The following is a 24,034-nucleotide window of genomic DNA, read 5'->3' as shown; positions in this document are numbered from 1 at the left end:
TAAATCAGCGCACGTATTGCTATTAGATTAAAAGATGGGATCAGGCTGGGTGCAGTGGCTCACGCCTGAAATCCCAGCACTTTGGGAGGCTGAGGTGAGCAGGTCATCTGAGGTCAGAAGTTTGAGACCAGCTTGGCCAACGTGGCAAAACCCTGTCTCTACTAAAAGTACGAAAATTAGCCAGGCATGGTGGCGGGCACCTGTAATCCCAGCTACTCAGGAAGCTGAGGCAGGAGAATTGCTTGAACCCAGGAGGTGGAGGTTGCAATGAGCTGAGATTGTGCACTTCAACCTGGGCGACAAGAGCGAGACTCTGCCTCAAAAAAAAAAAAAAAAGATAGGATGAAAACTAGACCTAGACAAAACTATGAACTGGGCTCAGTCTATATTTAGTATATATCCATCCCTTATTCCTTCCATACCCATTCACATTACCGGAAGCATCATTGCTCATGCACACATAAGTATAATGGCTGCTCTTCTTCTGCCAAGATCTGCTCTGAAGAAAAGGTTTGATGCAATCAGGCATCACTAAGGTTTGTAAGCATGACAAGACCTAGTGCTGCCACTAGTCTACAGCATGAAGAGGCAATATACCACAGTGGGAAAGCAGGGCCAAGCCTTTTACATGTAAGTGACCTGGCCAGTCACTTGACCTTGAGCTTCAAATCCTGCATCATCACTCAGGCATAACTCCCACTTTTCACTTATACCTTTACCTAGAATGTAAACTCGTAAGTGTAGGACCTCTGTGTCTTTAATGCTACTTTCTCAGTGTCCAGAGTGGTGCTTGACACATGGGAGGCAATCAACGAATATTTGTTGAAGAAATGAAATAACGATAACTTATGTAATATACAAAGCACATGATCTGGCATGTAACAATACTTCCCTTTTTAAAAAAATTCAGGAATATATACATCTTAGAAGACAAAATTATTGGAATGACCATCCAATTGTGTATTAAAAATGGAGGGGATATATCTTTATTCCAGAAGCTTTGTGTCTTTCTTGTGCTCCTGAAATCATGCACACAGGTGGCCATCTATTTTACTAGAGTCAAAAGTGGGTCTGCAGCTGGATGCTAAGATGGTCTTGAACTATCTTGTCACAGACTGCTTGTTAGTTGCAACGAAAAAATAAAACAGCAATTACACGGTGGAGAAATGGACTCATATCTTGATTGGGTGATAAATTAACATCACCAAAGAGGGAAAGATGGACATAGTGTGGCCCCAAATGTGATGCCCTGAGATAATCACATCACCTGTGCAGTATTCGAAATCAGAATGCAGAAGTTCAAACTGATAAGGAAACATTAGACAGGCACAAAATGAGGAACATTCTATTAAAAAGGAGGAGGTTTGTGTTCCTCAAAATTTCAAGGTCATAAAAATCAAAGAAAGGTCATGGAAATGTTCCAGATAAAAGAAGGTTATAGATACCTGACAATAAAATGCAGTATCTGCAACTAAACTGGATCTTACACTGAAAGGAAAAAAATGCTCTGAAGAGCATCATTAGATTAACTCACAAATCTGGAGGATGGATGATAGATTAGATGAAAATATGTTATCACCATGAATTTATGAAGATGATAACTGAAATTGATTGTGTAAGATAAAAATCCATATTCTTAGAAAACACACACTAAAATGATTAGGGATAAAGGACTATGATGTGTGAAACTTACTTTCAGCAAAAGAATTGTGTGTGTTTCAGAAAAAGAACTGTGTGTATGGAGAGAGAGAGAGAAAGAGAACAAATATAACAAATGTGATAAAATGTTACTAGTAAATCTAATTTTACAAGATTATCATTTTTGCAAGCTTTTGTAGAACACTGCAAATTTTTTTACAATCTTTTATAAGTTTAAAATTATTTTCATGTTTAAAATTATTATTACAGGTGTGAGCCACCTGTAATCCCAGCACTTTGAGAGGTTGAGGAGGAAGTATCGCTTGAAGCCAGCAGTTTGAGACTAACCTGGGCAACAAAGCGAGATCTCATCTCTCAAAAAATAAAATTAAATTAGAAAAATTATTTCCAAATAAGAAGCTAAAAAAGAGGTTAAGTCTGCACAGAACCAAAATCAATCTCAAAGGAAGAGCTTGATGAAATTGGTCCAGGGGAGACTGCAAATAAAAGACTTCCAATGTCCCACTATTGGGTAATTCAATGAGGCCTCCACCCAGGGAAGACGTGGTACAGTAATTCTGTTTAAAGGCCACACCAATAACAATAATAGAGAAGTAAGCTAATAGCTAACATTTAGGCACCCTATATTATGTGACATTTTCTGAATCAGAATTCCTAATTCGATCTTTACAATAGGTAGTATTATGATCCCAATTACAGTAATGAATGTTTAGAGAGGTTAAGTTCCCCACAGTTAGCCAGTCTTTGAGATGGGACTGATACCTAATATAATTCCAAGTCACTGCGCTTAACAATGAAACCACACTCTCTAGCAACATGGCTTTCCCTTTTATATTAATACTTCCCTTTTCCTTATTTCTTTAACATAGAGACAAAGGTAAGAGTGTGAAACCGCTTTACTATAGTACATGTGCAAACACCTCAGTGGGGCATAAGGTGTTTGTACACAATCTTGGTGCCTAAATTAGCCATCCTAAATCCATTCAGGAAATGGGTTGTAGCCTATATTTCATTCCCAAATCACCAGCTCAAACTTCTCTCTCTAATCCTGGGGTAACATTCTGGCTTTAGGACATTCTAAGGTCATCTCTAGTGTTATGTCAAAACTGCTTTCTTTACAGCCATCCAAATTTCACTCCATGTAACTCTACTGAACCCCTCCTTACCCTGTCTTCAAATATCACCACCAGTTTCTCTTCATGATATTCTCTCAATCCTCCTCGACATTCCCAAATCATTTGTTCTTGTCTTTCAGGTATTTTCTAGCTAATTTCCATCTGGCCAATTCCCAGACCTTTTCTTGGCTCTAAAATCTACATTGAATGGTCCTCCTCCAGGTTCTGACACACAGGCAGATTCCCTATGTATTTTAGTTGCCGTCGCTTGACTCAGCAAGATGATCTGAGGTAAAAAATCTACAGAATCTAATAGAAATAGCCAACTCTCATCTTCAACAGAGGGTGAGGTATAGCAGAAAAGCAGAACTAAAGAGGCAAACGTATAAACAAGTTGAAAAATGTGTCCTGAACAAATCTGAATATTGGCCTCATTAATAAAGATGTTTCACTCCCTGACAAATCTTTACAGAATGTGGTGGCCAGTATTCCATGGCAAAATATTGCACAGAGTTCTGGTGAATCCACCAGCAGCCTTACCTCACACACCGGAGATGTCTCCAGCTGTATTTGACCACTGTGAGAACAAGGAAAGAAAAAAAAAAGATATAAAGTGAAATTTAAAGCATAGAAGTGTCAATGTATTATGAAAAGAGAAAATATAATTTGTTATAAAAGGCAAGCATACTTCAGTGCAGAATCTTGTAATTCTAAGGCTTCTGCTGATCCCATAGGATATAGGTTTAAAACACTTCTCTCTGTAATATCTGTGCTTAATCTAAAGAGTAGGAAAAAAAGATATTAGTAAATGTATTAAACTTATTTTTAATAAATTCTATTGGTCTTATTTAGTTTAAATTTTTAATTTACTAAAAAGTTATGTTTATCTTTAGGATTAAGTGAGGAAAAGTTTATGACAGAAATTTCAAAGTGCATGGTATTTTCCCACCACATGCCAAAATATAATATTCCACCTGCTATTGGTAATACAATCCAACTTGTTTGTAATATAATAGTAATTTCTAATAAAATCAAAGTTTTCATAGGTAGTATAGCATATACTAAATTTTATTTTAGAACTTTATGAATTTACAGAAGCAAGTCAAGTTGCTGAGAGTATTACATTATAGTGTATGTACCAATGGCATTTGGTTTTAATAGGGAGATATACATTATATCTCTCACTTAAAAAAATCATAAGCAATTTGATATGCATTTTTACTTCTGAAATAGTCTCACACAGTTTCTAAATTTCTGCTATTTTAAGAGATGAAGATTTTTTGTTCTTAAAGACCTATAAAGCCAGGAATTTCTGTAAGTTATATAAAATTTACAAAGTCATCTTAAACAGGGATGCGTTTATATTATAGAGGCCTATGAAAATGCCGTCAAACTAACAATCAGAAGGCCTTAAGGGAAGAAATCAAGATAAGGACAGAACAGCAATAGCCAACTAAATTTTCTGATGCATAAAAGGTAAACTTTTAAAATTTAATCCCACAATCAATGGCTTAACTAAAAAAGAAAAAAATTCCTGGATCTATGAAATGTGAGATAAAAGAAAAAACACAATGTGTATGTAAACTTTTTTATTACTAATATTCAGCCCCAAAGCAGTTAGAAATAAATGACATCTTCAAGTGTCCTCTCTATATCCAAAACAAAACCAGGGCTTTTCATGACTATTAAACTGGCTCACAGAACTATTATAAAATTAGATGTCATATTATAATAGTTATTTCAGGATAAATAACAATGATCTAAAGCAGCCAAAGTAGTGGATTATTTTAGAAAGAAAATGAAAGAATCCATATAAAATTTTACAACATAATATTTTAAAACAGTGCTCCATAAAGATGCGAATCAAGTGTCACTTGGAAGGTTAGTTGGGAATGTTTTCTTCCACTATCTTAATATATTTCCTTCCATTTTAATATATTTCCTTCCATTTTAATATATTTCCTTCTTAAAATCCATCTTAATATATTTCCTTCCAGTTTTTCTAAATTTCCTGCACAATTGGTACCTAATTCTATCTATATAATTGGGATCAAACATTGTGCGTTTTTACATACTTTAAAAAAGTTATATACTTTTTTAAAAGTATAAAAGCATTCTGTGATATCACCAGAAACTTTAAAAAACATTATATTGGCCACATCACATTCTGCCTTATCAAAGAGTATAATATACTTAAAGTATCCCCAAATTGTTAGATAATTTCTTTTTCCAAATATTTGCTATTAAAAATACCTACCCCTCATTCTCTACCCCAAATTCCCCAAATTGTTCATGTCTTCTTGTCTCTTAGGATAAGTTCTTAGATTTCACTCCGAAGTTTTATATGTTTCTAGACTTGGTTACATACTAAGTTACTTCTAGAATGGTTTTGCCAATTTACTTCTCCACCGGCCGTTTATGTATTATTTCAAATCCTCATAACCCTGAAAGGTAGGTACTTGTCACCCCCTCTTATAGATGAAGAAATGAGATGCAGAGAAGTCATACAACTTACCCAAGTTAACTGATGCTGCAGCTATGTTTAAAAATTTTCTAGCTAATTCAAAGTCTGTTCTTCCTAAAAGCCACCCTACTTCCTGATTCATTATAATGAATACATGCACACGGGTGCACATGCCTACATGTACTAACATACATGTATGAACAACCATACACATGCATGCATACACGTAAACACACGTACAGGCTCTCCTGTCCTGTTTCCTGCCCTTTCACTAACTGCCCTGGCTCAGGATGTAGAATTCAGCTCTTTGAACATACCTTGATTAGGTGCCTATGCCATGAGCCAAACATAAGGGAGAATTAACAACATGAATAATCATGTTTAAACACCATCATTGCCTCCCTCTAAATATAAAATAAAATCTCAGCTCCTTAACAACATCCAAAGCATTGCCTGCATCATTCTACACTGTCTCTAGTGATTCTCAGTCCTGGCTGCACATCAGAAGCACTGGCTGACTCCAGTCCCCAAAGGAAGTGCCTGGTATCTGTTCTGAAAAAGTTCTACAAGTGATACTGAAGCACACTAGGATGGAGAGCCTCTGTTCTGCCTGAGATTTTCCCAACCTGGCTCCATTCATTCTGACCTTCATGACTTTACCTAAGCCTTTCATTCAATCCAGAATTTCTCTTTTTCTTGAAATTGGCAGTCATTAAAGGTCCAGGCCATTATCCTATCCTTCAGGAAGACCAGTCCACCCATCTCCCCTTTTCCTGGGGTTGGGCACTTGCTCGAGTCTATCCTTTTCACCTCCACTTGAAGCACTTGAATCAATTACAGTTATTTATTTATTTATTTATTTATATGTTTTAATATTATTTTTTTGAGACACAGTTTCACTCTGTCACCCAGGCTGGAGTGTGGTGGCACGATCTCGGCTCGCTGCAACCTCTGCCTCCTGGGCTCAAGTGATTCTACTGCCTCAGCCTCCTGAGTAGCTGGGATTACAGGTGCATGCCACTATGCCCAGCTAATTTTTGTATTATTAGTAGAGACAGGGTTTCACCATGTTGGCCAGGCTGGTCTCGAACTCCTGGCCTCAAGTGATCTGCCTGCCTTGGCCTTCCAAAGTGCTGGGATCACAGGTGTGAGCCACCACGCCTGGCCCAGTTACACTTATAAATAACTTCTCAAGGCAATCTCTATCTATTCTAAATTCTCAGAAAGCAAGAGCTGTGTCTTGTCCATCTTTACATCCCCCAAGGTGCACACTGCAGATCTTCCCATACTCCAAGCACTCAATTAATGTCTGCAGAATTGAAATGTTTTTCAAATCAATTGCAAAAGACTTCCAGCTGTACTAAACTGATCCGCCACTATTCTTTCAGGGCCAGACATCATAGGTGGTATATTCTCATCAGCATTCTGGGATACACTAACTACGCTTTTCATAAATTTGCAGAACCCAGCTAGGATTGCTGCATGTGATTCCTGTGTTCATCATATTATAAGACCACATCAGTTTACCAAGTCCTCTAGTTCTCCAGAGATCATGTAGTTATTACTTGATACATGATACCTGCTATTGTTTAGCTGAAAAATATTTTGTCCATGGGAATTCCATTACCATTAGTTAAGAAATCGAAAAATATTATCCACATATCCACTGAATGTAGTGCCTATTATTGATCAAGGCAAATTCAGATTTTAAAATTATCCTGTATCCCAAATCTTTAGAAATATATTCTTCAGTTAACATATATTTGGCACTAACCCATATAAATACAGTACTACTTGATATACCAATTCTTTCCTTTTTGGAAAACATTTTCTTTATATTTTTTATAAATCAGGGGTTTAAACTTTAAGCAATATAAAACATGCACTTTTACCATATTTTTGTTTTCTAAGAATTTTACCAAAAACTTCCATATGAACTTCATGAGGGGTGAATGAACTCAATAAAGGGTGGTGAAAGGGGAAATTGATCTCACTCCCTCCAGAAGTTTGACTCTTTTACTTTTGCATCTTGGGAAAACAGGCAATAAACATGACTTTTCTTTGTTAGTAGCTGGACTGGGCCAAAATCGTCTGTGTAGGTATTTTAGGAATTTAGACAATGTACTCCATACATTAGTATGCATTATTTACACATGAAACCTGGACCAAGGAGACATACACACCCATTGGGATCTTGCAGCAAATCTACTGCTTCTCTCAGCTGCTCGATCATTGCTATATCCATGTCCTGATCTTTGGATGAACTTATTCTGTAACATGAAACCAAGCATAAGAATGAAAACGATCAATACAACATGAATATCATCTAATTTCTTAAAAAGCAAACTTACAAAAATCCATCTAACATATGAAAATGATTTCAACAGATTCAGTGTTATGGTGAAAATGTGTTTGTACCTTGTGGGGTGGGATGGCAGAGCACGGTGGGAAGAGCCCGAGTAGGGGAAGCCCAGCTCTGCTGTAAAGCAGCTCACATAAGATTTTCATGCCTGTGCACCCCTAACTACCCCTGTGCACAGTCAGGCAATGGCCTAGATGAGAGGCTTTCACCGTTGTGCTTTACTGAGTTCTAGGGGGTTGCATGGAGGGGATCAGCTGGCTGAGTCTGTACTACTTCTGGGCCTTCCAATTCCCGTTCAAAGTTTTATTACTTTCATGCATATAGGGTTTCAGTGTGGGACAGTGGTTCTCAGTCCAAACTCTAGATGCAGCAAAATCATCTGTGGAGCTTAAAAAACATGCCAGGCCCTATATGTCCAAGTGGGTCTGACTAGGGGTTCAGCATTTTATAAAGCTCTACAGATAATCCTTTACAGCCAGGGTTGAAAGCACTAGGTATGAGATTGAGAATGGAGTTTCCAAAACTTTATATAGTTTAAAAACAACTGCCTCTTTCCCTATGATTCTCTGATTGTTTAATCAAGCTAGGCCTCCGTGGCTCTCAGCAGCATATCCAGTGAGTAGCTGGTAATACAGACCGTGACCAGAGAGGAACTTTCCAATGTTTTTAAAGGGCAAGAGAGATTTGATCACGGCAAGCCCTTCCCACTATAGAATGTAAGCCAATGACTTTCTGTAAGGAGAAAAGTTTTAACAATGGGATAAATCCTCACTAAGAAGAAAAACCCTACAAGGTATGATGGAGAGTCCACACCTGCCTCCCAGATTATAGAAATAAAAATCCTGGGAACAAAAACTATACTCTATGTCACATAGTCCAAACTCAATTCCCCTGAACATGATTCATTGTCTGATGGGATCACACAACCCCTCCCCTGTAAATCTTGCTAAATAAATATTTATACACAATAGAGTAGAAGGATTATCTGTCTGGTACAAGATTCCTTGGGTTCAAATGCTGGCCCTCTGTGACCTTGCGGCAAGATAATCAATCTCTCTGTGCCTCAGTTTTGTCATCTGTGAAATGGGGGACAAGAACAGAACTTATCTGTTAGGAGTGTTGTAAAGATGAAATGAGTTATGCCCTGTGAAGTATTTAGGACAATGCCTGGCACATGATGTTGAATAAATGGTAGCTCTGGCAGTTAGAAGTCTTGGGACCAGAAGTCTACGGTGTTCTCAGATCTTGAAGGGGATGACTTGGGGTAAAGAAGGAGATCAGCGCTACAGATCACTTCAGGCCCAGCTGTTGGCTTCTTCAGGCAATTGTATGGATGGTAGAACCTCCAATCTAGAAATTCTAGCTAATTCTCTGAAATCACATTACTACCCACAACCTCAAAACAAATAAGACTCAAGGCCAAGTAAGAGGTTTGTACTGCCCAATACCACGACAAAAAGCATCAGACAGAGAAAAACTGGCAACTTCTTATCAATATTGTCTGTAAGAATATCAGCTTGCCCACAGAAAAGCAGGTCAAAATTCTATCACAACAGAACTGCCAGACTGCTTGCAAAGTGGATTTGAGTGATGATGGCTTGTAACCAAGGCCTCGGCACTCACATGCCCTCAGTTTGCCAGTGCACATCCTCTTCTATCCGTAACAGCTCTTCACAGTCTTCTGCCCTTGCCTGTGGACAAAACACACAGGGTTCCTGAAAACCAGTGGCTACTCAGTAGTCAGGAGCCAAAACCTGCCCAGCCCATGTTTATAACAGCGTTATTCACAATAGCCAAAAGCTGGAAACAAGCCAAACAGCCATCTATGGAGGGATAGATAAACAAATCTGGTATGTACATGCACTAGAATATTACTCAGCCTTAGAAAGGGGGAAATTCTCATGCATGCCATACACACAGATAAACCTGGAGGACATTATGCTACGTGCAATAAGCCAGTCACAAAAATACAAATACTGTACTAATTACACTTATATGAGGTGTCTACAGTAATCAAATTCATCCAGACAGAAAGCAGAATGCTTGCTGCCAGGGGCTGCCGGGAAGGAACGAGGGAGTTGTTATTTAAAGGGTACACAGGGTCAGTTTTGCAAGTGAGAAGAGTTCTGGAGATAGGCTGCACAACGTAAATGTAGTTAAAACACTCTGAACTACATGTACATTTAAAAAATGGCTAAGGTGTACATTTTATAAGTATTTTCCCATAATTAAACATTTTTAAATTTAAAAAAATGTGGCCCAAGACCACAGCATCTGTTAACTTATCATCAGAAATTTAAAGCTTCACTGGATTTCCTATTGCCCTTTTAGCACCTCCTTGTATTGAGAGATCCCTCTCCTGTGCTTGTGGGTCACCTGTGAAGATGCATCATAGTGTTTGTGAGAGCAGGGATGTGTGTTTAAGTGTGAGTGTGCACGCATATGTGTGTAGTGGGGAAAAGAGAAAGTGTAACATTCTTAACAACAGAAAAGTGCTTCCGATTGCATCTAATAGTTTTCACGTGTACAACATCCAGAATTCACTCAAATGTTCTCCCTGCACTGTCACCCCACTTTTTCCCAAAGCGGCAATGTAGTGACACTGGCTATTTGGAAAGTCATGTACCACCATGAGCCTTCCACAGGCCTCCTTGCACGTTCATCTCTGACACAGAGAAACGCTGCTTTAACCCAGCTCATGGCTAGAATGAAAGCCAGCCTGAATAGGGCCACATTTCCCTAGCTAGGAGAGAACACCAGCCAAAAGGACCATTTTTGGTGTCAAGGTTCTGGCATATCATTAACTAACTGGGGACCAGCCAGTCCTCCAGATGTGTTGTTAGGACAAGACTTTTCCCAAGGACATGGCTAGCTGCCCAATGCTGGACTCTGGCTGGGAACACACTTGGACTTTTTCTGTAGTGATTATACTTTTCATGTACAATACAGTCAACGTATAAAAGACTGTGCCACTCTCCACACTCCAAATGACAGAAAAATTCATGGGTAAAAATATACTACCAGAAATGACCAAGACAACATGTTCTTACTTCGTTTTGTTGGGTTTCAATGATAGAAGCAAAGGGTATTTCTTTTTATTTTTTTGTTTCACAACTAAAAGTAGCCAATAGTATAAAATGTCTCTTTTTTTCATTAGGCAAAACAGGCGTACTGGGTTGCTTTTGCTAAGTTAAATGGTTTTACAGTTGATCCTCATTATCTGTGGATTCTGCATTTGTGAATTTGCCTATTCACTAACATGTATTTTTAGTCCCAAAACCAGTATTCGTGGTGCTCTGGAGGTCATCTGCAGACATCTACAGAGTGGTAAAAAATTCGAGTCCCAGGATGTGTATGTTCCCAGATGAGGTAGAACAAGGTGACACTCTGCTTTCTTCTTTCAGCTCTCTTATTGTAAATAAGTGTCCTTTTTCACAGTCTAGTTAGTGCCATGTTTTCACACTGTTGTGTTTTTTGTTGGTGATTTCACTTTAAAATGGCCCCAGACATAGTACTGAAGTGCTGCCTTGTGTTCAGAAGCCCAAGGAAGTTGTGATATGCCTTACAGAGGACAATACGTGTGTTAGACAAGCTTCCTTCGGGCATGAGTTACAGTGCTGTTGGTTGTAATGTTCATCAATCAATATATGTTAAATAAGGTATGGTTGTAATGTTCATCAAAACAATATATATTAAATAAGGTATCTTTAAACAGAAATACACACACACCAAGGTTGTGTGCTGATTGGTTGACAAAAACATTGTGAGCAGAGGGTGCAGGAACCCAGCCCTCTATTTCCCCAGTGAGTTAGGGCTCAGTATTAGATAATTCGATATGCACAGTGATGTCACACAACATAACTGCTGTGAATAATGAAAATTGACTGTGGTTGCAAAGGTCCAAGATGCTTATTCAGTAAAGAAAACAGGATTATGTAAAGCATAGAACTCTGTTTTTCTGAGAAAGGGTCTCACTCTTTCACCCAGGCTGGAGTGCAGTGGTGCAGTCATGGCTCACTGAAGACTCACTCTCCCAAGCTCAAGTGATCTTCCCTCCTCAGTGTCCTGAGTAGCTGAGACTCAAGGAGCACACCACCACACCCAGCTAGCTTTTGTTTTTTTGTAGAGATAGAATCTTAGTATGTTGCCCAGGCTGGTCTTGAACTCCTGGGCTCAAGTGATCCTCCTGCCTCAGCCTCCCAAAGTGGGGGATTACAGGTGTGATTCACTCCGCCAGGCCAAGCACAGGTTGAAAGACTTAAAGTTGATGGATATCAAGCCTAATACGGGCCTGATTTTCAAGCACAATTTTTCCTTAACTTGTTGTAGATGTTCATTTTATCATTAACATTTTTCTTTTGATTTTCCAAGAGAAGTATCTTCCAGAAAGCCTTTGCCAAGTTGATTTCCACACCCCTATCTGCTCCTCTAGTTTCCATCTACAGGACCCATTCTGTAGAGCAGCCATTTCCAGGAAGTCCTTGAAATCTCTGAATCCAGGGAAATTTGCTTTCCTGAAACAATATGCTTTATTCTTACTAACTGCTTTGTTTCCTCTAGAACTTAAATATGGATATCTTCTTAACACGTTCTTCAGGGTTTCCATCTTTACCTTAGATTCTTAACTTAAGATGAATGCTCGATATACTCCAATTTTCACATTTTCATGGAAGAATCGTCCCACAGAGCTGACAGATAGGGTCTAATCTGGGGAAGCCTTGTAGAACCAGTGGCCTGAGAGGAATGTCATTAGATTTGCACTTTAGAAAAATGTTTGGTGGCAGAATATAAAGAGTGTGTGTGTGTGTACACACATGCATGCATGCACGGGGGTGCAGCATTGGGTAAGAAGTGGAGTGGGCGGGGTGGTGCCTGAGTAATCAAAGTGAGAAACTATGAGGCTCAAATGAAGCAATGTCAATGGAGACAGGGGACAGAAACAAGGCAATGGGTGTGACCTATTTTAAAACAAGGATGTATGGATTAATGACATTAAATATAGCAAGTAAAGAGTTAAGGCTGTGTTTTATCCTTCTACACAACTTCTGTAATCTATAAACATATGTCACGTTCATTATTTTTATCTGGAGGCCATAAACATGTCCTGAGCACACCAAGGTCTCCTACAGTGTAAAATTCAGCTGTTTTCCTCTCCATTTCCTTGAAGGTGATGCCCAGAGATGTTAATTTAGGCTGGGTCCAGCCATCAGGACACAATGCTCAGAAAATAAAGATGAGTACTTAGGGATCCCATTCTTGGCTTCAACATAATAACTCAGAAGTTACCTCGAAGCCACAGTGAATCTGAATTTTACAAAAACAATAATCTTTATGATTCTTGGGCGCCACAACCTGAACCAAAAGGGCTGGCAGAAACATACCAAGCACCTAATCATGTTGTGAAGTGGAACCTTCAGTATCTGCTTCAGTAAAGGGCTAGTTTTTCTTTCCTCCCATTGTTGCTGCTAAGATGAAGGTTTTCCTGACAACTCGGCAACTTCACCTGTCCTTTCAATGCCTCGGGGCACCTACAAAAGTTCAGGAATAAGTGTCCTCAGAGAGATCTTTCCAAAAAGGAAAGACATTCATTTCTCAATTTTAAAAGTCTCCACTTTTGTCTTCACACTATAAATATACTCCCAAGAAAAGGATTTACCTAGAACATGTTGAAAAGAATGTGAAACTATTTCAGCTTTTACTGCGTGGCAATGGTCACACTAATGAGTTTGCTAATTTGTACGATGCACTGAGTACTGGAAAGAAAATCAGATCCATAAACAGACAAATGGAGAGGCACACAGGGCAGGGACCAGCTCCTCACATCAGCAAATAGACACGCTGAGCGCTGAGATGTTTGGAAGGCTTCAGGGAGGGTGCAGCAAGCTGGACATTGAAGGGGATGGATTGGCAACCTTGAACTTAAATTGTACAGTGCCAAACAGAAGGAAATGAGTAAAAAAACGTAGTTGATCCTGAAAATCTTGCCTTATAGTTCATAAATTCCGAATGGAGACCATCTGCTCTATCAGTAAACTGGTCTCTTTCTTCTCCTGAGTTGGTGCTGTCACCCAAAAGGGAAGACTCCGGTTGAAATTCCTGATGAAATTCCCCTATTAGGAAAATATAGAGAGATGGAAAGCATGATTTCATGAACAGAAGAGCAAAACACAGCTGATCTTCAAATATGATCTAATCACTTCAAGTCTTCTGTGTTCCCTATGAAGAAGGTATATGAAAAACCCAAGTTTTCTCTTCCCTGCAGGGAGGAAAAGATAAAAATAAAATAACCCCAGAAAGCCCCAAACTGAGCTTAAAAAGTCAAGGCCTCTCTGGGCTCAGTTCCCTATGAGAAAAATTAGATTTTCTCTTACTTTTTTAAGGAATGGAGAAAAGAAAGTATAAAAGAGGGCTTTTTTGCCCTCAGTAATATGTGACTATGTATTTCATATTTAAAATCCAACAAATATTGAGCAGCTACTAAATGGCAGGTATTATGCTAAACATTTTAGGGATTAAAAAATCAGCCAAATCTGACTCCTGTCCTTAAACAGCAAATAATCTCAAGGAAGAATGTGGGAGGGGAACTAGGCAAGAGCCCCAAATCATAACAGCAAAAGAAGTGTCTACAAGAAGGGCCACACAGAGGTGACAGCATGCCCAGATGTGGCACTTCCACCTAGAATGTGTTCCAGGGGAGGTGGGGGAGCAAAAGGAACACCCTGCAGAACTCTTCCAACTGTTCTGAAGATGAAAAAGAACCATACTGGGCCACCCTTTAAACACTCTGAGCCAATGCAATACCCACATCTAGACGAGAGGGGGAACACCCACTGGTAACAAATTACATAATTCTTTTATTTGAAAAATTTGCCTAAAATACTACCTCCTACAGTGTATAATATTACTAACTTTATATGATTAATAAAGTGGCAGTTATATTTGTATATAAAGCATACAGCTATGTTTTTAGACAACATATGGTTCCCATGATAATCTCAGGTAAACAGAAATGCTAAACTTAAAAACCTAAGTGTAAGAAGTGAAAGCCAACACTAAGGTTTGAGTGAACTTAAACAGCTCTCCTATCATGAATAAGAGCAGATTCCAACTATTTATGAGAAGATCTGTATATTAATCCAGTTCTGCACTATTCATACATTGTGAAACAGTCTCTGCCACAAATGAGTAAAACTAAATGCTTGTATTTTCCTTAAAAGTCATGGGGAAACAGGGGCAATCAAAAAATCGCCTTAATGTTACCCAATGAGGGCTTCCAACCAAGATATGAAACGTATTACAAGGATCTTGAAGGCACACAAGACAGTGTTTAGTGGTCATTTGATGATTATTAAAGAGCCACAGAATTTTCGAGCTACACTGGACCTTTGGTATTACCTAATCTAATCATCTCATGTACAGGTGAGGGAATCAAGGTCACCTGACTGGGCCAAAGTCAAGTAGCTTCTTGAACACACACCTCAACTACATTTCCCACCCTCATGTGCAGTGCGATGTGGCCATGGGATGAAGTCTAGCTTATCAGTGATGGGCACTCCTTCCAGACCCAGTCCATAAAAACCTCCCACGAGCAAACCTCCATGCTCTTCTTCTGGCTTAAAACAGATGGACATGAAAGTTTTGGAAGCCCTGTGTTAAAGATGATGGAGTCATGGTATGAAAGGAGCTTGGGTCCTTAAATCAACACTCAGAGGGGAGTTGTCTGCCAATCACTAACTCCATTTGAACTTAATTTGGATTGTGTTGAGCCACTAAGATTTGGGAATCTATGTTACGGCAGCTAGAGTTTTCCTAACTAATATATCTATCATATCAATATTTTCTTTCCAAGAATGGATTTAAAGAATTAGCCGGGCATGGTGGCAGGTGCCTGTAATCCCAGCTACTCGGGAGGCTGAGGCAGGAGAACCCCTTGAACCCAGGAGGCGGAGGTTGCGGTGAGCCAAGATCACGCCACTGCACTCTATCCAGCCTGGGCGACAGAGCGAGACTCCGTCTCAAAAAAAAAAAGTAATAATAATTTTATCTAAGTCTTCAGAATGAGATTAGTTCTACTATGTACCGTAGGAAGTAGTACTACACACACATCAGCTATGTGACCAATGGCAAGTTACTTAAACTCTCTGAGCCTTGGTTTTCTCACCTATAAAATAGAGATGATTAGAGTATCCATCTTTGACTTTTAAATTTTAAATCAGCTCAACTTCCCAGAAGAACACAGTACCTGGTACATAGGACATACTCTAGAAAGATTATCACTGCCCTATCTGTGCACAGGTTATTTTAAACATAACATTTGAAACTGAAAAACAAGCACTTTCTCCACATTTTTATTCTCAGACCTTTAACGGGGCTAAGGCGATGGCACGAGTCCTCCTTGATGATCTGTTCTTCTTCCATGATGTTTGACATTGGCACATTGAGGCTAACAGTGTCTTCATCAGAAGGCTAAAAAGATACAGTGCACTGTTTAACTCAAGAGAAGTGTTATCAATGTAGATAAGGAGAATGCTATGTAATAAAACAACATCCTGTGATTCTCACAAACATCATATTGAATATAAGTTGCCAGATACAAAGGTCAATTCCACTTATGTACGTTCAAAAAATGCAAAACTAATCCATGGTATTTAAAATTAGGAAGAGGTTATTCTTGGGGTCGGGGTGGGGCTTTCTGGGGTGCTGGTAAAGTTCTGTTTCTTGAACTGGAAGCTGGTTATACGGGTGTGTTCACACTGTGAAAATTCATGGAGCTAACACTTATGGGCTTCTCTGTGTTTTCTTCTCTCTGTTTTAAGCTGAAATCTTGTCAGGTACTGATACACAGTTTGGATGTATGTCCCCTCCAAATCTCATGTTGAAATGTAATCCCCAATGCTGGAGGTGGGGCCTGGTGGAAAGTGTTTGGGTTTTGGGGGTGGATACCTCAAGAAGGGTCTATGCAGTTCTTGCTATGCGTTCATGTGAGATCTGGTTGTTTGAAAGTACATGGCACCGGCCAGGCGCGGTGGCTCATGCCTGTAATCCCAGCACTTTGGGAGGCTGAGGCAGGTGGATCACAAGGTCAAGAGATCGAGACCATCCTGGCCAACATGGTGAAACCCCATCTCTAGTAAAAATACAAAAATTAGCTGGGCGTGGTGGCACACACCTATAGTCCTAGCTATTCGGGAGGCTGAGGCAGGAGAATCACTTGAACCCGGGAGGCAGAGGTTGCAGTGAGCCAAGATCGCGCCACTGCACCCCAGCCTGGCAAGAGAACAAGACTCCATCTTAAAAAAACAAAAAAAAGTGCATGGCACCTCCTCCGTTGCTCTCCCCCAACCTCGTTGCTTTCTTGCTCTGGCTGTCACCATGTGACAGGAGGCACTCCCTTCACCTTCAACCCTGAGGCCCTTGCCAGTAGCAGTTGCTGGTCACATGCTTTGTGTACAGCCTGCAGAACTGTAAGCCAACTAAACCTCTTTTCTTTATAAATTATCGACCCTCGGGCATTTCTTTATAGCAACACAAGAATGAACTAATACGGGTGCCTGTTTTATTTCTCTGTTTTAGGCTGAGGAAGCTGCATCACATATATAAAAATGCTAAACAACTGTAGTAGTTAAAAAGAACTGCTCTGTGTGATTTTTGGAAGAAAGCTTCGGCTTTAATAATTGGATTAGTTCTCTCTGAGGGTTTCCTTTCCCACAGTAGCTGATGACGTTTATTCAGAAAACCTATGATTCTGAAATATGGAGCCTGGTTTATTTTCCTATGTCTCCATTTTACTGTTGCTACTTAGGAAATAGCTTTCCAAATCTCAAAAATCAGGAACCTCCACAAAACACATTTCAGGAGATTGTGACTTGCTCCTAAATTCTTGAGGTATGGTTTTCAGAGTCTGTCCTTGTTTACTTTTGGACATATGCACAGATTGTTTAGAAACTGGCAGAAATTAGGCATGCATTTCATTCATTCAACAAATATTCATAGAGCTCCACACTTTCCTGCTTATCTTGATAAAAAGATGTTTTTAATCTCTCAGTGACAAATGCTAAATCAATCAATGGCAGCAGCCAAAGAAAAAGAATGAGGTGTGATCGATCCCTGAACCCCACAATGTGATCTAAATGGGAAGCAAGATCACCTGACCATAGATGGTAAAATCTTTGCCAAACCAAGTGAAAATAGGAAGCTATGTAAGATAATTCGGAACACTTATCACTCTAAAAAATAAATTTCTTGGAGGTGTACTTAGGAAAGGAGGCTGTAATATAAGACAAGGAAAGGCCAAAGGCAAGATGTGTGCATTTCATTCTGTTGAATATAATCTTTTCTGTATTCCCTTCTCTTTCTACCCACCTCTCATCTTAAAAATTTAGCAAAATTCCAAAGATATGCATCTAATTAAAAGGCACAGAATAAATCCTTGGGCTCCTTTTAGAATGATACTAGCATCCTACTTATGCTTAAGTGACAACAAAAGGATAATGAAGTTCTTTATGTAATGTTTTATTAATGAGTTTAATTAGCCTTAGAAGAGAGATAAAGCAGAGTCTGTTTAATTTAACAGAAAATATACTTAGGGTGAGTAATTTCTGAAACAATGGTCCATTTGCGAGGACTTAGGAGTTGAAGAGGATGAATTAAAATGCAACTAAAGCAATGTGTTTAGTATCCCCTCTCTCCCACTGAAGCACGGTAAACTATTCATGTGCCTTCCTATGGGTTATTTTCTTTTATTGACACTGGCCTTCTCTGCCTACTAACTCTTCTTCTTTTCAAAATGCTCTATATTAGAAGGATTTTTAAAGATAAAGAATCCCACTTTTTAATATACTGCTATATAGAGTATTTTGTGAAAAATAAATTCAAATACCTTAGCTACCTATTAAAATTCAACGACTTGAGGAGAATTGGAGAAAGGTTTTTTTCCTGGAGTCATACATAGAAAAAATGTGAGTTTCTTTGATGGGGTAACTGGCCTATTAACTGCAATTTCAGAGTATTATAATGTTAACTTAGTAACTACAGAAAGTAACTTCCCTCAAAAAAAGAAGAGCACCTGATACTTTTCCTACCACTCCTTTCTAGATCCCTGAGGCCAAGAAGCTCCATTTAATGATACATTAGTGTTAGACTTTGGGGACTCTAATAGACTACATGTGAGATAATAAATCAGTTATCAAAGCATGATTTATAACCACTATAGGAAGCTCTAATGTGTGAGGCCTGTTAGCTTGCAAGTAACCAAACTTGTATCCAATTAACTGAACAGAACAGAACAGAACACAATCTAAGAGTCTGAGGAAAACAAACATCGTTATAAAAACTATAGCTACTCATAAATGCATTTCCTGTGGATCAACTACTAAAATAAAATGTACAGTTGATTCCTTAACATTTACGCATATGTATAACAATGTTTTTCTAAATTACTCTATTACTGAAAAATAAGCGTATTTATAAAAGTGCTTCACGGGCACTTGCGTACTACTTAGCCATTTTGTAATATTTATTGAGCACTCAATAATATTTTAGATAATGTGTAGGAGAGGAGAAGATACAGACTCCACTCTTGAGGCATTTACAAAATATTAAAGATATTAAAGATGCAGAATAAGTAACAACAGCTAATATTTATATAACACTTCGAGGATTTCAAATCACATGAATATACAAATCACTTTTACAAATATCACATGAATATACAAATGAATCGATGCCCTTTAACAGAAAGGAGTTCAATGAACACTGGTAGATATGTCTAGAAGTACAGAAGGAAAAGAATCTGATCACTAACTTTACCTCGGTGGCAGATAATCGCTTATCTCCATTATCACTTCCAACTCCCGAATCAGAATCCTTCTTGCTGAGATAGACACCATCAATATTGAATTCATTTAAAAAAGATTAAAATCACAAAGTTCACACCAAGAAACATCAATTTATATTCTAATAATAATTTTGCTATGCAAATTTTTATTATTACCATAAGGCAACAAATCAGTCTAGTATTAAAGAATATTAAGACATGGACCTAATGAAAATCAGACAGTAGCACAGTCTAAACACAGGATAAGATAAAATTCTTTGTGTTCAGGGTTTCATGGATTTATGCTCTAATCAAGTGGCTTGCTCTTAGATGTCAAGGTGTTTCTTAAAAATAGTTACCAATGTTCTTATTTTACTGCATCTAGCATATAAAAAATTAATAAACCACATAACTGCTTTTACCCCTTATGTTATGAAATGTGGTTACTTTCAATAATTCTGTAAATTTTTATCCAGGGATTAAGTACATAAAACAGTGTACATATTTTAAGCATTATATAAAAGTAACATTAGAGTAGTCCAAAATTTTAAATTTACTTATGTAGCAAAAAGTGAAGGAAAAGATTTCTGCAGTGAAGACTTCTTAAAAAGAACCCGCATTTCTATAACTGTGTTCAGTGTGAGAATGTTGTTTTTTGGAAGCTCAAGGCTTGATTTATGCCACAAGAAGCTCTAGGATGTGTGAAAGGGTTCTAACTTTTCCATTTGAAACAGGAAGTGGCGAAAAAACTACACATACTGCATTTTTAAAAGACCAAAAATAAAGCCTTCATTTTTTTCTTAACATTGCTCTGGAGGCATATTCAACATTAATAATTGCTAAAAAGGCATGTCTGGGCTCAATATAGTTATTTTGATAAGTAAAAAATATTCACATTTGTATTCTAGATCTTATTTATAAGTATGCACATATTTACTCAGGAAGAACTGATTATTGATTAGGAGACAGATGATATTTGAGATATACCAAAATATTCTCAATAGCAGCAGTTTTTTCTTTCATATCCCAATAGTTTCTCAACTTCTTGTTTTAAATACAAATTAGGTGATTAAACCAAATTGTTCTGTTTTGCTTTGTTTTCTGCAGATACCATGGTGACTTAAAACAAACAGATTTTGAAGTCAGCTACCTGGAGGGCCTTGGCCTAGGCAAATTTTAAACTGGGGCTTTGAATGAGGGCATGACTCACCCATCTTCCACGTGCTGGTGTAAATGTGGCCTCTCCATGGTGTGGAGATAAAGGGAGTCAGCTGTCTTAATCTGGCATGCTTGTATGCTCAGATACTTAAATATGTGAACTTTGCCCTTTGTGCAAATCTACGAAGAAATTAATAGCAATCATATTCATTTTTCAATGACAAAACAAAATGTAAGTATCAAATCCTTACTCTGTATATTTCAATTTTCCCAATTTCATTTTAAGTAACACCCTACCAATGTACACTAAATCCATCCTTTCCAAAACATGTAAGAATTTTGGGAATCATTCCCTCCAAATTCTACTTTGAATAGAAAATCATGCTTAAGCAATTTCCCATTTTTTCTTGCATTAAACTATAAAACTCTAACAAAAATGTATTCAAGTATATATAGTATAAAAAATATAAACTCAGATGACCAGCCTGGTGAAACTCCAGTTACAAAAGATGAGAAAAGCACAATTATTTTCGAGCTGATAGAAAGCAATTCAGAGCCTAAAAATAATTGTAGATTTAAGAAGCTGTTAAATTATTTAAAAAGAAAATAAACTTCAAAATATTTACATGGTTAAGCATCTGAAAGCATAGCACTTCATTTTTCTCTCATGCAGTTTAATATTTGAGCTGGAGACTTGTCTCTAAATAATCAATAACCATGTTTTAATGTGTTTAAATTCCATTTTCCAGCTAACATTCAAATAAGGAATATATGGCCGGGAGCAGTGGCTCACGCCTGTAATCCCAGTATTTTGGGAGGCCAAGGCGGGCAGATCCCTGAGGGTCAGGAATTAGAGAGTAGCCTGGCCAACATGGTGAAATCTCGTCTCTACTAAAAATACAAAAACTATCCAGGTGTGGTGGCAGGCGCCTGTAGTCCCAGCTACTCAGGAGGCTGAGGCAGGAGAATCACTTGATCCTGGGAGGCAGAGGCTGCAGTAAGCCAAGATCACACCTCTGCACTCCAGCCTGGGCGACAGAGCGAGACTCTGTCTCAAAAAAAAAAAAAAAAAAAAAAAAAAAAAATCAATATACTCCATGAAACAAATTCAAATAAAATGATAAATAATAAGACATTTAATTCTGGAGTTGGAGTGATTAACATAGTGAGCCAAGTGCTGGTGAATGGATTTGATGCAATGGAAGACAATTTATTGTTTCTCACATTCACTCAAGGGTTCACTGTGACTGTTTATAATCAAGTTTTATTCAGTATTATTCTCTTCAGCAGAGAATCAGAAAACTGGCCTTTGGAGAGTTGCTTAAGCATGATTGATAGCATTGGGAATCAGAAAACAATACCCCAAAATGAAGGCCTCAGAAGCAAAAGTTTTTCTCTGACCTCTCCTGCCCTCCTGCCCCTCGGTCCCATTCTCCCAAGGAAGGGAGCCTTACAAATTTGAATCTCTCTTCCCCAAAGCTGGTCATAGAAACCAAAACCCCTTTAAAACCTCAAAATATTACTGGAACTTTCCCTCGGCCTTTCTGTGTAAAAACTGCCCATAAAGAAATGATCTGACCTCTCTTGTTTGACAGTAGGCCATAAGACCCCCCATCGCAAAGAGGGTCCTGCCCCACACCCAGAAGGAAGGAATAATCCTCAGAGAGCCCAAGAAGAATCCAGACAAACAGGCCCTGCTGGGTTTCCTCACTCAGTCTATTAACATGAGATCATACTCTTTTTGTCCAATCATATTTCTACATGGCTGTCCATACTTTGTAAGCATAAAAATGGACAATTTCCCTTGTATCTTTGGGTCTTCACTCTGGAGGCTTCCACGTACATGTTAATAAATTTTGATGCCTTTTCTCCAATTAATCTGCACGCTTGCCAGTGATTAGTGATTTTCAGCAAACTTTCAGAGGGTGAAGGGGAAATTTTCCCTTGGCTCCTATAACAGCACATCCCATGGGGCATTGGCTTTGCTGCAAGACCCCTCACCTGTGCTGGAGGAGACTGCAGAGGGTTATTCTCAAGTAGTAACACTTGCAGCTGCTTCATCTCTCTAAAACAAATTGGAATCACGAGCACTTTGTTGCAGGAAAAGTCAAACTTTACCAAGGGAAGATCTACTAGTTCTAAAATAATAGAAAAAAGAAAAAAAGAAAGAAAAAACCTTAGAAATCAATAAGATTAAATGGCTAATCATTCAAAAATTAATGTTCTGCTTCTCAGGAAAAATACAATTGAGTATAATCAAAGGCAAGTTGTACATTAGGAATACATGGTGTGTGTACATAACATTTTACCAAAAGAGGAAAAATCTCTTATTGCATGCCCCAAAGTTTTAAATTGTTGTTAGTTCTGATAAAAACTGGAAACACTTAACATTTACAATATCTATTGTTTAAAAATACTTTTTTTTTTCAGCAAAAGAATCACGCAAGCCACATCACACAGGACATGTTTATGTTTTAACTTCAAACTGTTTCCCAGTAGCACTCGCTAGCCCATGAGTAATACGTTAATTACACAATATTCTTATCTAATCAATGTATCTGGGCTGGCATTATCCCAGAACTAGCTACACTAAATATATTCATGAGTTTTTCAACTGCATTTAAAAAAATAAATGTTATCCAATTCAGAATTTTCCGACAGGCCCTGTAATTCTGGTATGATGAGACTTTATTCTACAGCTTTTAAAAAGTCTTCTGTAGCTCCACTCAGAAGACAGAACATTACATTTAGCTTAAAATCCCCACCCAGTGGCACAGTAGACACTAAGTAATTTCAAGCATTCAAAACGACACTGGCAGCTGCTAGGAATAAAGTCAAATATATTCCATAGAGCAGAGAGGCTGGGCCACGCCAGACATCTAGGGTGATGCAGGCAAGCCACTGAGATCTCTGTGTGAAGGGCTATGAAGGGTTCACTCCAGAACGAGGCCTCAGAACTTTTGTTATGGGATCTGTTAAGGGATGGAATATTGCGCTTTAAAACACTCAAGGAATTCTAAAGTGGACGAAGGGCAAGAATTAGACAAAGAAGAGTAACTGAAGACACTGACCTGGAGTAAAAATTCACACTATTTCTCCTCTACCCCTACACTGCTCTTCAGTCTTCACTTTACTTGGCTACGTTATGTCAAATTCCAGCAGGAAAAGATTCTAGTAACCAGTACCTCTCTCAGAATTCAAGGCACTCTGGGAATGTAAGGGACTGTATTTTTTAAATTGCCCTGAGTAGTTAGTTCATTGCTCAACCCAGCTTGTCTCCCCTCTGGCAGGATAAGGGATTGACCTCAGGCCACACTAATCCTGGAGGACCCTGGAATCATGAAAGTGAAACAATAGGAAAAGCAAGATCCCCTTTCACCTCACAGCTTGTTTGTAAGATGTTAAAAATTATGAAGATTCCATGATAAGAGGAACACCTCCTAGCTGTTTCCCCTAGCAAT

General features: G+C 38.4%; 1 protein-coding gene across 8 annotated transcripts in view; it reads right to left on the bottom strand.

The window, feature by feature from the left end:
* Positions 1-24,034, bottom strand: part of LRCH1 (leucine rich repeats and calponin homology domain containing 1) — a 200,200-nt gene that overhangs the window by 44,586 nt on the left and 131,580 nt on the right. For 4 of the 8 annotated variants that reach the window (XM_003314134.6, XM_009426931.5, XM_003314135.6 and 1 more), the window contains exons 5-13: positions 22,575-22,711; positions 20,626-20,753; positions 19,409-19,472; positions 15,961-16,066; positions 13,586-13,710; positions 9,224-9,291; positions 7,422-7,508; positions 3,463-3,552; positions 3,315-3,351 (exon numbers count right to left, since the gene is read on the bottom strand). In XM_003314134.6, coding sequence (XP_003314182.2) covers positions 3,315-3,351; positions 3,463-3,552; positions 7,422-7,508; positions 9,224-9,291; positions 13,586-13,710; positions 15,961-16,066; positions 19,409-19,472; positions 20,626-20,753; positions 22,575-22,711 — 842 coding nt within the window. The remainder of the gene's footprint in view (positions 1-3,314; positions 3,352-3,462; positions 3,553-7,421; positions 7,509-9,223; positions 9,292-13,585; positions 13,711-15,960; positions 16,067-19,408; positions 19,473-20,625; positions 20,754-22,574; positions 22,712-24,034) is intronic. The other 4 variants (XM_063792516.1, XM_009426930.5, XM_009426929.5 and 1 more) reach the window with 3 other exon arrangements.

The sequence above is a fragment of the Pan troglodytes genome, chromosome 14 (genome assembly GCF_028858775.2).
Source record: "Pan troglodytes isolate AG18354 chromosome 14, NHGRI_mPanTro3-v2.0_pri, whole genome shotgun sequence".
Taxonomy (NCBI): domain Eukaryota; kingdom Metazoa; phylum Chordata; class Mammalia; order Primates; family Hominidae; genus Pan; species Pan troglodytes.
The sequence above is the reverse complement of the archived record's forward strand: the minus strand, read 5'-3'. Positions and strand labels throughout refer to the sequence as shown.